The sequence below is a fragment of the Arachis ipaensis genome, chromosome B6 (genome assembly GCF_059453495.1).
Source record: "Arachis ipaensis isolate K30076 ecotype BB chromosome B6, ASM5945349v1, whole genome shotgun sequence".
NCBI classification, from domain to species: domain Eukaryota; kingdom Viridiplantae; phylum Streptophyta; class Magnoliopsida; order Fabales; family Fabaceae; genus Arachis; species Arachis ipaensis.
In genome coordinates this window covers 15,517,112-15,534,553 of record NC_142441.1, presented here as the reverse complement: position 1 = coordinate 15,534,553, position 17,442 = coordinate 15,517,112, and the positions used below count along the sequence as shown (strand labels likewise).

General features: G+C 33.3%; 1 protein-coding gene across 2 annotated transcripts; it reads left to right on the top strand.

Moving 5' to 3' along the window:
• The first annotated feature begins 7,377 nt into the window (after nt 1–7,377).
• On the top strand, nt 7,378–16,690 carry LOC107646479 (uncharacterized). Of its 2 annotated transcripts, XM_088489883.1 has the most exons (19): nt 7,378–7,569; nt 8,419–8,525; nt 9,138–9,296; nt 10,347–10,412; nt 10,497–10,586; nt 10,759–11,064; nt 11,247–11,344; nt 11,636–11,671; nt 11,763–11,883; nt 12,004–12,240; nt 12,517–12,612; nt 12,736–12,801; nt 12,932–12,970; nt 13,091–13,225; nt 13,934–14,295; nt 14,638–14,731; nt 14,876–15,067; nt 15,938–16,059; nt 16,207–16,690. In XM_088489883.1, the coding sequence occupies exons 2-18, from the start codon at nt 8,427–8,429 to the stop codon at nt 16,034–16,036; spliced, it is 2,295 nt and encodes a 764-aa protein (XP_088346009.1). In that variant the 5' UTR covers nt 7,378–7,569; nt 8,419–8,426; the 3' UTR covers nt 16,037–16,059; nt 16,207–16,690. The 2 variants fall into 2 exon arrangements, with proteins under 2 accessions (XP_088346009.1, XP_088346010.1); XM_088489884.1 differs by lacking the exon at nt 11,636–11,671 and having other exon boundaries at nt 11,247–11,353; nt 11,739–11,883.
• The last annotated feature ends 752 nt before the right edge of the window (nt 16,691–17,442 follow it).

The window sequence follows — 17,442 nt, the reverse complement described above, 5'->3', positions numbered from 1 at the left end:
ACCTTCCTTCCGGTCTCCAGTGAGCGTTACGCATCGCCGTCCTCACTGAGCTGTCCCAATAGCATCAAGTGAGCGTTACGTATCACCGTCCTCACTAGACACTTGGCACTAAGGCCCACAGCACTCAATTTCTTTTTAATCTTTGCTCTCTACTCTACTTTGGCAGAGATACCTTTAATTAATACCTTCTTTTCTATCTACTCTACTAAGGCAGACGTTCATTAGATTCTTTTAATTCTTTTGTTCTTTGTCATCTATTGAATTATATTTCCACTTAACTCAACAACCTTTGTCTGAATTTGGCTTCCAGTATCATAACCTCTGTAAGCAACCTCTGTCTTACAGGTGCGACTCTCTTAAGCCGATGTATGCAAACATAACCTCTGTACGCAACTTCTGTCTTATAGGTGAGGCTTTCTCTAGCCAATGTATGTATTGATAACCTCTATAAGTAACCTCTGTCTTACAGGTGCGACCATCCGCTGGAGTGGCCGATGTATCTTTGGAAGGCGAATCTAAGTAGACTCACCGCCATATCTTTACTTATCTCATTTTCTTTTCGTTCTTTCTTTTTTTTTTCTTTTCTTTCTTATCATTTCACAGTATAATTTATCTTCGCATTATTCCCTCGCCTTTCCCTATGTGTCTTATGGAAAAGAATTATAAAATATTTCAATAAAGTCTGTGTTCTCTAAAACTTTTAAGATCACTCTGTTTGCCCTTCTCTGACTTATAATAATATTAATAATATATTTACTAAATAATATTCTTAATAAAATAATAATAACAATAATATAAATAAGATATTTTTAAATAGTAAATAAATAATATATATCTTTTCTTAAAACTTAGTTTATAAAACCTTATTTTTAAACTTTCATTAATTACTTTCTAAATCATGAACTTTTTAATATTCTATTTTTAACCTTAATATTTTATAAAACTATATTTGAACCCTCATTTATTTTCATATTTATAAAAATAACCCGAAACTTTTATAAAATACCTATTTTTAGTCTCGTACTTTATTTATTACCCAGAATCTTATATAATTACAAACTGTACCTCGATTTTTATATACAAACACAGTATTACCCTTCAAGAATAAAATGTAATTACTAATCTTTCTTTTATACCAAAACCAAAACCCTTAACCCTTTCCTTTTAAAATATTACTTGTATTTTAATCTGTTTTCGAGTCTTTCAGTTACCGATTTTTTCCAACTTTTAATTTAATCTTTCAACCACTAAATCTCATCATTTTTCTCAAATTTCCACATCACAACAGTCCCAAAACCATTAAAATAATCACAGATGAGCTGTTCCTCATAGCCAAACTAACAAATCACAAGCAACAACAAGAATTCAACATAAACTCATTCAAACTCAAACAATAATCAACCAAATCAACATTCACTTATCAAATTCATATTTAATTATTATAAAGTTACCAAATCCTACCTCCGTACAAAATCAAAATACTCGAAACTCTGGAGAAATTTTTTGATCGAGCTGCCGAAGAAGAAAACATCAGAAATCGTCTGTGTCTCCTAAAACTCCAATTGGCCGAACTCAAGTAAAAGAAAGGCTATGTTACCATCAACTTCTACCGAATAAAAGTGACATCAACGTGTAGAGAAAGAGAATACAAATATTTTTATTAGATTAGATTTTTTATTGGAGTTATGGATCTCAAAAAATTGAAGCTGGAAGTCTTGGTGAAGGCCACGGTTTCCTCAAAAAAAAGCTTGGGTCTCTCTCTTTTTTTCCAAAAGCTCGGTGAATGAAATAAAAGATAAGATAAAGTTGATGATTAATGTAATGGAAGTGATTAGGTATCATAGTTAAAAATGATCCATGGTTATATATGTACATGTCTATACATATAAATTACTCTTTATTTCTCTTCCTTTAATTCCCTTATGGCTTCGGCCCATTAAACCAAATGGAATAAGGCCAATTAAATCAAATGAAAAAGGATTAGGAATATAATTATTGCTTATCCTAGGCTAGGTGTCATACTTCATATATATATACACATGCAAGGTACGATTGGCTTTTCTTTGAACTTTGTTTTTTTAATAGCATAAGCCAAATAATAATAATAATAATAATAATAATAATAATAATAATAATAATAATAATAATAATAACGGATTCAGAAATTTTATAAGAGAGGCCAAATTAAATATAAAATAAATTAAAATATAACATAACAAAAAATCAATAAAATATAATTTATAGTATATAGGTTAAAATTAATAATTATATTATATAAAATTAACATTTAACTACATACTTTAGAATTTTGATATTTTTAAATTTGTTCTGCGATATTTTATATAACTAAAATTATCAATTTATCATTTGAGATAAATTTTGAAACATTCTCTTTTTCAACATATACAATTATATAATTTACTAAAAATTTATCTTTTATCTTGTTTTAATAATTTTTATTGTTTAAAAATTTTATTAAATTATTACTATTGCCATAAAAAGAGTCAAAATAAAATTTTTTTATGGTTGTTACTTTTTTACATTAATACAAACCTATATTTTTAATAACTTTTGTATACATTTTTTATTTTTTTAAATCTATTTGTTAATAATTGCCACTAATAAAATATTATAATACACATTATAATTTATACATATTAAATTACTAATATGTAAATTTTTTTAGTATGTTAATATACTAAAATATATTTAATCTATAATATATACATTAATTATATAATAATAAACTAATAATATTAATTAAAAAAAATTGGAGAGACCATGACCACTTTAGACCCCAATAAATCCACCATTGATGATAATAATAATAATAATAATAATAATAATAATAATAATAATAATAATAATAATAATAATAATAATAATAATAATCAATTTAAATTTTATCTACTAAAATAGTTTTTAATAAATAATTTAAACTAATAAAATAAGTTATATTTAAATTAAATTTTAATAATCATAAAATTCTATTTAATTATTTTTATTAACAAAAATAATTTTTTTAAAAAACAAAATCTCAATATAATATAATAACTTGTAAATAATTAGTAACTAGTTATTTACTTTTAAAAAATATGGGGCGTTATAATTTTATATTTATACGCCACCCTTACAAAATATATTTTAGCAAGACCCTAAAGATATCTCTAATTACATAACAATACAAAAAATTCAAAATTACAAATCAACCCAAACTCAAATCTCCAATTCTAGATTTGATACTCCGTCACGATAGCTGTTGGAATGCATTTGTGATTAGTGCCTAATTTTTTTTTTTTTTTTTTTTTTTTGTAAAATATGATATTTGAATCCTCTAAATTTTGAATTTTATTTTCGAACGTAAAATATAATTTTTTACCATTTATTTCATAGATGAGACAAAGAAAAAATATGAACGAAAAAATATGAGAGAGAAATTATTTAAAAGTAATAAATCATATTTTATCATTTAAAGTGAAAATTCAAATTTTAAAAGATGAAAATTTTATCGTAAATAATATTAGCGACATCTCTTATGCCTTTCACTCTTTTCTTGTTCCCTTTCAATTCCTTCTGTCCTTTATGAATTGCGTTCTTGTATGCTTACTCATGCAACATACCTTAAGCCCTTTGTTTCTTCCGCCCAACTTTTTTTCAACCAACATATTGGTCGTTGACAATTAAAATGTTCGAACTTTGAAGTCAATATATACTTGTTTTACATTGATTATTCATTACTTGATGATTTCGATCATGAACTCTTCATGAATCCAAAATTTTTAAAAGAAAAAGCATTGTCGTGTATTTTATGAACATAATTTCCTACATTTGCTTACTTCATTTCTTCCATAAGCCCAATATATAAACTGTCTTCATTTGTTGTGTGTCATTTTAGTAACATTTTAATAACATATTATGATTTATATTTTTGTATAAATATTTACTAGAAATATAATTAATTTATCTATAATTTTATTTTTAGATGTGAAATAAAATGCCTAACAAAAAACACAATATCATAGGCTTTTTTATTTAAATAAATTCTTTGGGTATCTATATTACCTGATTCCCCTAAATGATTTTCGTGAACGTGAATCTCCTAAATCATATAATATATAAATCGTCTTAAGCTCGCGTGTTTTAATTAATATGTAAATCATTGTACCCTAGGACGATTTATGCATGAATTGCATAGCTGAAGAAGGCATAAATCGTCCAAACCCACTGTGTATTAGAACTAACAAGTAAATCGTCTTAGGCTAAGATGGTTAATGCATTTTAACCTAAAACCCTTTACACTGGCACGATTTACGTGCTACTTCCTAATCCTCTACCCCTAGCACGATTTACGTGTGAATCCAATCCCCACAATACCCTAGCACTATTTACGTGGAACACTCTATCCTTCAATACCCTAGGACGAGTTATGTGTTACTATAATAAGAAACGTTAGTCTGAGACTATTTACGTGCATAAATACAATACCCGATGCCATGAAACTATTTATGTGCTGGAAGTGCCTATAAATACAGGAGGTCAATCTGTGTCGAGCCATATGTGAGCTGAGGGTTGCGGGAAGATGGACTGAGAGTGTGTTCTTGTTAGTTCATCATCGGAAAAAGATCGATGAAAATACAAGTAAAGGTGTAACGTTTAGTAGCAAAAAACAGGTTGGAGTGTTCATAAATCCATCAACGAGTTTAGATGATTTACGAAATAGCATATTACAGAAGTTAGGTAAGTGCGGTAAAAAGCTTGTGAAGCAGATGTTCTTTAGGATCCCTATCTCACTCAGGCAAAGTTATGTGAAGTTTAGAAAATATGATATGCTAGGCGATGACGACATTCGTGTTATATTTCACAGTCAATCCAGATTTCCAGATTTGGGGGCTATGGAGTTGTTCGCGAGAATGGCTGGAGGGTAGCTCTGCTGGATCTGCTCTAAATCCGCCCACCGTCGGGGTAGATGGTGCTTCAAGTGCCATTCCAACCCGTCACGATGTCGCTGCCCACGTTTCATCTCCTTCATTTGCAGCTGATCTGGCTGTTCATGCCGATGATGGAGATTACTTGGGTGATGAGCGTACCTTCGAGGAGCTTGCAGCGGCAATCAGAAGTGGACCGGTATTGGATGGTGCAATTACGTTCATGGAGGTCAGAGATAGGGATTCACTTGCTGAGGCCATTGGCGATGATGAGTTAGATTCAGAACCACCTGTTATTGGTGATGAATCAGACGGTGAGGATGACACTAGACCAGTTGGGAGATCGCAAGGCCAATCAAGTTCTCAGATACAATAGTACCCTCCACACTTCTCTACATTGGATCTTGAGGCGATGAATCAACCAGCATTTTCAGGTCGACAAATGTCAACTATTCACAGAGACGAGCACGGTATGCATGGGGCAGAGGAGTTTGAGGTCGGGTCATGGGAGGTTATACTTACATCATCTACTCTCAACCTGTCCAATTTGTGTCGGGTAGCAATGACCCGAGGACCCTTCTCATCTGATGATGGCATGTATCTACCCCACCTGCAAGATTCAACGTCGGTGCCATTATACATACGGTAAAAGTGATTCAAGCATTAATAATAAACGTTATGTTTGTAATTAAAGTATATGATCATGCAATATTATCTTTTGTTGCCTACGGATGGTCCATACACTCCGGGTTGGCTGATAACAGAATAACAAGTACAGTCACAACTCAACATCGCACAACAACTAAAAACATGTATAAGAAATCAACCTCACCCATAAACCAAACAAGAACCATACCAATCCTAAGCATGTTAAGCTTAAGGTTTTACAAATTTCTAACACAACAAGCTTTTTTTTTTCAACAGAATCACATTATCATAACTAAACACATCAACATCATTGACTATATCAGTTGTAAACCAAATTAATCACTAACCTCTTCGTTGATAAAACCTGTCACGTGCGCGATGCGGTTCAATCGGTACATGTCATCTTCGTTCCTCGCCATCTTGCACCCCCCCAAACGCCACCAAACCAGCCTTCAACCGCCGCCAACCTAACCTTCCACCGCCGAGCTTGCCACCTCAATCCTCCGTCGTGGGCCACCGTCAACGCCGTGCACCGGAGGCTACCCCTTTCGTCGCCTAACCAACCCTCCACCGCTGCCGACTTTTCCTCCACTACACCCTTCCTTCAATTTTTCGCTGTGGCTCTCCTCCACTCCACTAACCTCCTCGCCGCTAATGGGGACTCACAAACGATACATTACTCGTGGGAAGGTAAGTAGGGTTGGGGGATAACACATGAATCGTCCTAGGCTATTGAGGGGTGTATATATGCACGTAAATCATGCTAGGGTATTGTGGGGATTGGATTCGAATGTAAATCATGCTAGGGGATAGAGGGTTAGAAAGCAGCACGTAAATCGTGTCAGGGTAAAGAGTTTTAGGTTAAAATGCATTAACCATCTTAGCCTAGGACGATTTACTTGTTAGTTCTAATACATAGTGGGTTGAGACGATTTATGCCTTCTTCAACTATGCAATTCATGCATAAATCGTCCCAGAGTACAATGATTTATATATTGATTAAAACACACGAGTCTAGGACAATTTATATATTATATGGTTTAGGAAATTCACATTCACAAAAACTATTTAGGAGAATCAGGTAATATAAATACCCAAACAATTTATTTAAATAAAAAAACCAATATCATATGTCAATTGTTTTTTTTTTATGAGATTAGTAAAATATTAGATTGTTGATAAATTTTATTAATTTTTTGATATAAAATTTAGTATAAAATTAACATATTATTATTACAGTTACATATATTTTATATTTTATTTTATTTTTATCATAATTTAAAAATATTATAGACTTTAAACTATTTTATTTATATTTTACCTTAAATAATAATAATAATAATAATAATAATAATAATAATAATAATAATAATGTTATACTAAATTTAAAAAAATTTATGATTATAAAATATTATTTTTGATTTAACATGTAAAATTAAAATATAAGTCCCTACCTGCCACGAGTTTAACACTAATTAAGGAGTAGCTACAAAAAGTTATAGAAATTATGTTGTAAGTGGGTTACAACTTACAACATATGAAAAATTGAAAATAGACAAAGGTTACCGCACGCACTGCTCGCCGCTTCTTCTGTCTAAGTGCCACGCTACGATAAGACTTCGCTTTTACCCCAAATGGGGCCCACTTTTCTGATCAAACGGCCACCGAAGCCAGCGAGGACAATCAGCGCGAAATCAATGGCCACAACTGCAATTTCCACTTAGCTAGTTTATCCCTCAGGATGAAAAGACCATCGTGCCCCCGTCGTAATTGAAATTCGGCCGAACCGGGTCAAAGGATCTTTGCAAGAATATAATCGAAAGCCCATTTACTCCCAAAGTCCTAAATTCCTAATGCTCGTTTCCCTTTCTCTCTCGCTCTAGAAATTCAGAGACAACCCCGCTTTCTCTCTCTAGAGTTGAAACTTCGGCAGTAGAAAGAAGGACAACAAGAAATCACAAGAGAAAGTGCGTCGAGTTCTTCACCACTGATCACGGTTTGGACTCTCAGTATTCTGTCGTCAAAGTTTATTTCAGCTTGTTCGATTATTCGTTTTGATTCGATTCCATAAAAAAAAAGGAAAAAAGAAAATAGAAGATTATATCGCAGCTATTTAATTTGTTTTAGCTTAGAATCATGTTGCTAAGTGAGTAGCCTTATGATCGGGATAGTTAATTTATTTCATATTCTAGCAGCTATTGTTTTGCCTCATTCGTTAGCGTTCTGTGTGTTTGGGGATGATTTTTGGGGTATTTGATAGTTTTAGCTGGTTCAGTTCGTTGTTGCATCTTAATAGGTTTTGTATTTGGTGTTTGATTACGTAACTGTGGCTTTGGTTTTGATTCACATTGAGAACTCGATGAATTTGATGTGCTATATATGTTGCGACTGGCAAATTCAGATTGTGTGGAAACGATGAGCTTGAAGTTCACCTGCTTTCCGTGGTATGGTTGTAATAGTCAAAATAATTGACACGTGGAAATTTAGGGTATAGAGCGGATAATTGAAATCTTGACTATTGAGTAGACTGATGTCAATCTGTGATGGAAAACTTACAGAGAACTCTTTGTGCTAGTTTGTTTGAGTTAAGACTTAAGAGGCACCTCCTTGGTTGTGCCAAATACATTTTTTGTATGGCTTGTTTGGAAATGTTTGGATGTTTCTTCAACTGCTCCCTTGAGACAGCTGTCCTGTATTATGAACCTTTGTTGTTAAATAAATTGTTATAGTTCGCAAATTGTATTACTTTTAATCCCTAATTACATGGTTCTGAATGACCCATAGTAGAACTTTTCTTATTGTGATTGCTTTCTGTAATGTACTCTTGATTTATGTATTGTCATAGCTTTCGCGATGCACCGTGTGGGTAGTGCGGGGAACACAAACAGTTCTTCTCGCCCTCGTAAGGAGAAGAGATTAACATATGTGTTGAATGATTCTGTTGACACAAGGGTGAGCTCATTACTTTTCTATATTGAATCTTTGTTATTGGAAATGTATTTGTTGACATTGAGCATTAAAACCTGTTGCCTATTCGATGGATGGTTGGGTTGTTCTTGAATAAAATTCATTCATTGAATGTGGTCTTTGAAAGATCTATGCAATATTTCATGTGGAGATGATTAGGGACATCAATTTATTCAGGGTTAAAAATAACTTTTGGATTCTTTTGGATGTCAAATACTTATCATTTGAAGACCAAATTGCTGCCAAAGTAGGAACAAGTCGACACTCCCCAAAATCAAGGAGATTGTGTGGTTTCTGCTAAAATATATCTTTCTTTCTAATAGTGTTATGCATAGAATCTTTGTAGTTTGTGCATCACCCGCCTTATATTGTAATAATTACCAACGCTGTTAACTTATGATCAACCAGAGCTTCATCAATTGAGACTAGGACATGGCATTTTTCTTTGACGATTTGTTGAGATGTTAAGTCATACATTATATATTTCCGCGTCAGCACCAACATTTCCTCTTTTGGTTGAAGAAAGTTAAACTTTTGGGATTTTGTTTTTATTATTTATGCTGTCAATTTTCATCAAGAGCTGGTTCTTTTCTGCAGCATTGTGCAGGCATAAATTGTTTGGCTGTACATAAATCTGCAGTATCTGATGGGTCTGATATTCTCTTTACTGGGAGCCGTGATGGCAGGCTAAAACGATGGGCATTAGCTGAGGATGCAGCAACATGCTCAGCTACCTTTGAATCTCATGTGGATTGGGTAATCTTATTTTATTCCCCCTATTCTTTTATCTCAATCAGTTTATTCACATTGTTTGATAACCTTGAGAAAACGGCATTGTTTCTATACTACCGTTACTTGATGAAGCTCGTCTGTAATGCATTCTTTTATTCTGTTTTCCATAACGGGTATTCTAGTGGCTTTTTGTTTATAATGAAATTTTAATAACATTAATGCCCGTTCTCAGTGGTCAGGTCAAACAGTGTAAGAAATAATATGATTGATGTGTGGTTAAGTGAGTTGCATGCCATGTGCAAATATCGGTTGATTATTGGGTACTTGGTATTGATTATGTGGCACCCATACCACCTTGTGATGTTCAATTGATTTGAATACTTTATTTTCTGTTTTTCATCTCCAGCAGATGTGGATTTTTATATGAATGTTATTTATTTATTTTCTCGATTACTTCATCGTACATGTTACTTGCATTTTGTAAATGTTTTTGGTTTGTTGCCTTTTTGTCTTAAAATTTATTAAGCTCTGTAATTATAATTAAAATCAATAAATAAAGCTCAGTTCTGATGGAAAAGTATGGTTGAGAAGGAAAAGGCAATGACCTTCTCTCTTGTATCTTTCAAAAAAAAAAGAAAAAAAAAAGAAAAAAGAAAAACTACGAAACCAGACCTGTAAAACTGCAAGCTTACTTAAGATTTGGTTGAATATTGGGAGACAAGATTTTGCTGTATTGTTGAACTTTTTAAAGGTTTATTTTCTTCGCTTGTATAAATCCTGATCCACTCAAGTTTTATTTTGTCATCTCCTTTAAAATAACATTTTATTATTTCATCTTTTTCCTTGTTTAAATTGCTAAAAATTTCAGCAGCCAGTTTCTTAAGGTATGCTGTATTTATTGAGCATATAATCTTGCACTTTTACAATTTCCCCTAAATTTAACACTCATTACATTAATAGGAAACCGACATTGTGAGTCGTCATACCCACAAAACATGATACCCACACGTTTATAACTCAATTCCAATAGCACGAGTGACAGTCAATTTTATAGATGTTATCTCAATCTGGCAGGTTAATGATGCTGTTCTTGTTGGTGATAATACACTTGTTTCTTGTTCTTCAGACACGACGCTGAAGGTTTGTTGATCTCTCTCCATTAATATTCTAATCAATATTTTCAATCTGTTATTGTTAACTTTGGATACTGTATGCTTGTGACAGACATGGAATGCATTTTCCAATGCAACGTGTACTAGAACACTGCGCCAACACACTGACTATGTTACTTGCCTTGCTGCTGCAGGGAAAAATGTAATGTACTCCAAACTTTCTAAACTCTTTATTAAGTCTGTGCATCCATAAAAGGTTCATTTATTGTTTTCGTATATTCCGCATTGAACATGATTGATACTTTGTTTGAATTAAAAACTTGTATCTTTATCAAATGCATCTTCTGATCCTTTAATAGTGGCATGCATTTTAGAGCAATATTGTTGCCTCTGGTGGCCTTGGTGGGGAGGTTTTTATATGGGACATTGAAGCTGCGCTTGCTCCAGTTTCCAAGAGCAATGATGCTATGGTTGATGATTCTTCAAATGGTATCAATGGCCCTGGCAATTCACTACCATTGGCTAACATACGGACCATCAGCTCAAGCAACAACATATCCATGCACACTACTCATACTCAGGGTTATGTTCCAATTGCTGCCAAAGGCCACAAGGAGTCTGTTTATGCATTGGCAATGAATGAAGGTGGAACACTTCTGGTTTCTGGTGGCACAGAAAAGGTACTATGTGGGATTAATTTTCAGATTTGTGTTCTTAGTTAGGATTATGTTCTCTTTGGAAATTTAGAGGTGGTTTGTTTGAGCTATAGTGGCTTGAACTTACTTAGCTAATTGTGGAATTCTGCCCTGATCTTCATACTTGCTTCATTTCTTTTTCTTTTTTGCCCCTTTTTCCCCTTTAGGTTGTGCGTGTTTGGGACTCGAGATCTGGATCAAAGGCTCTGAAGCTAAAAGGGCATACAGATAACATCAGGGCTTTGCTCCTGGATTCCAGTGGCAGGTTTATTGAGTCCACATCTAATTTTAGTTGCATATTTTCAATTGACATTTATATTTAACATCAGAGTGCTGCTTCTGGGTCCCGTTGTTGAGTGGACATATAAGTTTAGATATACATATTTTCAGAAATTTATATTTTAAAGCAGTACTTGGCCACTTCCTTTGTACTTCAAATTTATTATTTTTCTCTAATATCTTAAATCTTTCTCATTTGTTGTTATATGGTCTCTCAACATATTAATAACTCATCTCTTACAAGTCAGCCAAATTATTTTAACAATGATTATTTCAGGTATTGTTTATCAGGATCTTCGGACTCTATGATAAGGTAACTTATGCATATGGTGTCATAAATGTTTCTATTTTTCAATTTTCCCCGTGTTTTTGTTGACTAGTAATATCTCCATCTTTTCTGATAGGCTTTGGGATATAGGCCAGCAAAGATGTGTTCATTCTTATGCAGTTCACACAGATTCTGTTTGGGCACTTGCCAGCACCCCAACGTTTAGTCATGTCTATAGTGGTGGGAGAGATTTTTCAGTGAGTGCAACTTTTGATTAAAGATTATGTCAAAATTGTTTATTTAGTTATTGTGTTGCATGGCTTGCTGATTTTTCTAATGCATTTGTTGTTTTTTTTTCTTTTTTGGGGTAACGTAAGCTATACTTAACAGACCTGCAAACAAGAGAAAGTAGTTTGCTTTGCACAGGGGAACATCCTATTCTTCAAGTGGCGTTGCATGATAATAATATATGGATTGCATCAACAGATTCTTCAGTTCACAGGTGGCCTGTTGAAGGACGCAATCCCCAAAATATTTTGCAACGAGGCAATTCATTTTTAGCTGGAAACTTGTCCTTTTCAAGAGCAAGGGTGTCACTAGAGGGATCTACACCTGTATGTTACATTTAGTTCTGAAAATCACCAGTTAATTTTTTATTTATATAATCTATGAAGTTTTATTTTGTGAACTTGGAACTCTATACTACCAGTTGCATGTGTTCTATCCAGAGATGAATATTTTATTTATCTCATCTCTTTGCTTGATGTTTGGAAATGGGAGGATTGTGTCAAAGAAATTCTTTTTATGAAACTAAAGTTTCTGTTGCATCTTTCTGCTCTGGGGAACTAATTGTTCTTACTTTTTGTTACCAATATTACAAATGTTAACAGGTTCCTGTTTATAAAGAGCCCAACTTAACCATCCCTGGCACCCCTGGAATAGTGCAACATGAAGTTTTAAATAATAAGAGGCATGTTCTGACAAAGGTAAGCATAGTGTTTTTTCATGATATTAGGCTGAAACATGTCAATATTATCATCCATTTGCTGCTAAATTTTAATCTTTCTCTATGACTTTCTGAATCAAGTGATAAATGTATCTTTTCTTAGGATACTTCTGGATCAGTCAAACTATGGGAGATTACTAGAGGTGTTGTGATTGAAGATTATGGGAAGGTGCATTTTGTTTTGTAACTTGCATGACATTATTGTTTCTATGGAGGGTCTGAGCTTTAGTGAATAATATTTGACAATTTCAACCACAGCTAGCATGCTCATTTGTTTACTTGTGGACTATTTAATTTAGGTTTCATTTGAGGAAAAAAAGGAAGAGCTATTTGAGATGGTATGATTACTAATTCACCTTAAGAATTTAACTTTGTCATAATTTTTAATTGGTAGGGCCTCATTGATGAGTTATAGTAATTTTCTAGCTAACATCTATTTTCTTTTGATGCTGATTCAGGTTAGCATTCCCGCATGGTTCACTGTGGATACTAGGCTTGGAAGTTTGTCTGTACATTTAGATACACCCCAGTGCTTTTCTGCAGAGATGTATTCAGTTGATCTTAACATTGCAGGGAAGCCTGAAGATGATAAGGTATGGGTTTATTGTCAAAAGTAACATACCTGCCTACCCTTGTACTGAATTTCCAATGGTATTGATTTTGCCCCTATTTTTGGCATGCTATAACAATAGCATTAACTTACAATTTGCTTGTTAAGCTATGATAGTTGTCACTTAAGTTTAAATATGTTGGCAACATCATCTTATTAGTGTATTGTTTATGGGATCAATATACATAACCATCTATAGTTAGTGTTCTTGCTCAATCTGAATTCTGGAGTGATTTCTGTCATGGTGTTAGTCTTAATGAACATTAATGTTTTTATAATTACTAGTGAATTGACAGGCATGTGTCAAAATTGACATTTTTTATTTTCACATAAATTTTTTAGAATGTAGTATTTTCATGGGACAAAACTATCCTTAAACTAAAATATAACTATATAAGTAATAGTTTTATAATTGAAATATTATTGAATTCAAAAAGTAAAGGATAAATATTTCTGTTAAAGTGATTTTGGCTCAAGTCTATCCTTAAGCTAAAATATAACTATATAAGTAATAGTTTTATAATTGAAATATTATTTAATTCAAAAAGTAAGGGATAAATATTTTTGTGGAAGTGATTTTGGCTTAATTCTATTATGTGCTTCAGGGAGTCAGGTTCATGCACAATGACATTATGATAACGTTCTTGGTAGCTTACCATCATTAATCCAAAATATTAACATTATTCTGCAGGTTAATTTGGCTCGAGAAACTCTTAAAGGGCTCCTGGTTCATTGGTTGATAAAACGGAAGCAAAGAATGGGTTCCTCGGCTCCAGCGAATGGGGAATTATTATCTGGAAAGGATATTGCTACTAGAAGTCATACCCATTCAAGAATTGAAGTTGATAGTAGTTCTGAGAATGATGCTATGGTTTATCCTCCTTTTGAATTCTCAGTTGTTTCACCTCCATCCATTATTACAGAGGGCACACAAGGAGGTCCATGGAGAAAAAAAATCACGGATTTGGATGGAACTGAAGATGAGAAAGACTTCCCATGGTGGTGTTTGGATTGTGTTTTGCATAACCGGTTACCTCCCAGAGAAAATACTAAGTAATTTTTTTTGCCTTACTCTTGTTCTTTTTCTCCTAAATGTTTGTGTTTGCACATTGTTGTAGTCAAAAGGAAGAGCAAGAGCCCATGCTTGAGACAGCTATCAACTATTGTATCTCAAGTTGTGGGAATTTTTTCTTCCTATTAATACAGTGCCATTGTTTTATTGATCCCAAAATCGTTGAACATTTTTCTACTTCTAATATTTGTTGCCATAAAAACAAATGGGATTTTGTTCATGAGTTTGTAGTCTGAGTATGATAGCTTTAAGCTTTAACCATGATTGAGACAGCGATATGATGTTCTTTCTTTGAAATTGGTTCTTTGTTATAACATCTGCAGGTGTAGCTTCTATTTGCATCCATGTGAAGGTTCTTCAGTCCAGATCCTCACACAAGGGAAGCTAAGTGCTCCACGTATATTAAGAATTCACAAAGTAAGTTTTAATACTTACAGTAGTTGACAGTTGGAAATAATTGTTTTCATTAGGAAGTACGTGTTGTTTAGCTGATGTTGATAATGCTTGAAAGAGATTCCTTGTTTTGTCTTTAAATTTATTTATTTTTAACTGTTGGTCTAGGTTATTAATTACGTTATAGAAAAGATGGTCCTCGACAAACCTTTAGATAGCTTAAATACCGATGGTAGTTTTGCCCCTGGACTTGCTGGGCCACAATTGCAGCATCAAGTAGTTGGGGATGGATCTTTTCGATCTGGATTTAAGCCTTGGCAGAAGCTTAGACCTTCTATTGAAATATTGTGCAACAATCAGGTGAGTTATATTTCTCCTTCAATGCAGTCTTATGATAGTGCATATCCTATAGCTTTGCTGATGCTAATATTGAGCAAGTTCATTGCTTAGTAGCTTGCTTCTCAATGATTGTATGTGTTCTCTGGAATTTGATGACATATGGTATTACTAGAATTATGTTATTCCTTAAGAATTTTTATTTATTAATGGCGTCGTCTGATCCATGTAGCCGATCCCACCTAATGGGATAAAGCTTTGTTGATGTTGTTGTAATGCATCTGCAATGTTACAACTCACTAATTTCCAAATGCATGAGGAAGAGTTCATAAAAATCTGGTCACTAGCTATTGATGTGGGTAAAATATTTCTGGCCTGCTTACAGCTAAAAATCAGTTTACTCACGTATGGCACCTTGAAAGGATGTAGATGCTTCAATTCAAACAATAGTGATGCTTTTTTAGCATAAAAATTGGTAGCCATGTATAAATTTTATTCACTTGACATGATGAGAATAAGATAAACAGATAATGCAGACCTGCAAAGATGCCTACATCTTCAGACTTAAATGCTTAACTTGTACTCCACTGGTCTGTATTTGTCATAAAATTTAATGCCAGTTGCTATATTCTCCAACTGAAATCTTGAGAATATTTTAAGTCTTAGAACAGATCACATATTATTTTGAGATGCAATCAGCTGTGTTAAAGTTTGAGTTTTAATGCAGTTTTTGAACTTTTGGTAATTTTTGTATCATGGTATTTGTTTTTTCAATGTTGCTTCACCTAATCTTCTGGATTGTATTTTGTTCAATTCATAGTACTTTTTCTGCTTAAATATGATCATTATTTTGGTTGAAATCTGCATTTAACCAACTGCTTGAATTGTTTCCAGGTGCTGTCTCCTGAAATGAGCTTAGCTACTGTGAGAGCTTATATATGGAAGAAATCAGATGACCTGGTCTTAAATTACAGAGTGGTCCAAGGCAGGTGAATACAAATTGCAATTGCATCAAGGTGGGTTATCATACACTATTCTTACTGAAGTGTATTGAAAATTTACTCCTGACGTAGATGGATTGATTTTTTGTGTGTAAAAAATATGTAGCCAATACATGTTGTCTCAGCATGGTTTCCGGACATAATTATTATTAGTTGTTGCAGGTTTTCTTGTGCTTCTGTAAAAATACTTCTGAGCATTGGTTCTTGGATGCCTGAATTGATCGGTTTGTAAATTATGGGATCACTCGTTGATGACCGAATTCGCGGCCGTTCTTCTGACCAGTTTGGCTAGTGTCTCTTAAGCACATAGCTCTTACCATAAAATTTTGAAATATAGGCGGCGTGCACACCTTTGCTGGACATGGCAGAGTCGTGGGGTGTTCTTCTGCATCTGGCTACATGAGGGTTTAATTTTTAATTGACTGTTGATAATTAGTGGGTTGGGGATCATACTTGCATATTGTGGGGGGTTGTTTCGTTCAGGAATCAGGTATATTGAAATTTAGAGATGACAACGAAAACGTTGTAAATTTGGAGTGTGCATTAAGTACCTAGCCATAGAAATTCAAATTGTGTTCTCAGAGTGTAACTTCCATTTAGCTCCCCCCATTTTTTTAATAAAATTTTGTTAATTATTAATTGCTAATAATATTTTCATTTGTTCAAATTAGACAGTTGGATATCTGATATCTCCTATGGATAGATGCTCTTCTGTTGTCTTCTCAGCCTGTCAGCCATCCACTGTTTGGTTTGTATTTACCTTTGTCTATCTATGTATTTCTGTATGTATATTTGAGAAGTTTAAGAATGAGGCAATGTTGAAATCTTTGCTGATAACGTATTCAGTTTCGTGTCCTAGGCTGACATATTGAACTTGTATTTGTCGGTTACCGTTAGGTGCCTTCGTTGCCTTCATTTTATGAATATGTGTTTAAACTCATTAATTTGACGAGTTAATAATAATATAACTCATTGGACACTCTTGCAGAGGTTATATGAGAAACTTAAACTTAAGTAATTTTTAGTATTTTTTTGTCATTATTTGACCATTATAAATATTAAATTATTTTTAGGGTAATTCACTGTAATAAGCCAATGGGGAGAAAATTTATACCAATCGGCCAAAAGCAAAATTGGTTCATGAATCAACTAAGACACATTTCTATGTAGTTCGAATTAACCTAATTCGAACTTCAAACTCTATGTAATTCGAATCAGTTACACATACGCACACACTCACTAATTCGAATCAGTTACACATACGCACACACTCACTAATTCGAATCAACCTGATTCAAATTACACACGCAATCCAAAGTAATTCGAATATTCCACAATCATAGTTAAGCAAGAATAAAAATACGTAAATATATAACGAAACTGATAAAAAAATATCTC

Coding starts and splice junctions, on each gene's coding strand:
- LOC107646479 (XM_088489883.1), top strand. CDS start 8,427: ATGCACCGTGTGGGTAGTGCGGGGAACACAAACAGTTCTTCTCGCCCT. Junction 9,297..10,346: donor TTGAATCTCATGTGGATTGG/GTAATCTTATTT, acceptor TCAATCTGGCAG/GTTAATGATGCTGTTCTTGT. Junction 12,802..12,931: donor TGATTGAAGATTATGGGAAG/GTGCATTTTGTT, acceptor TATTTAATTTAG/GTTTCATTTGAGGAAAAAAA.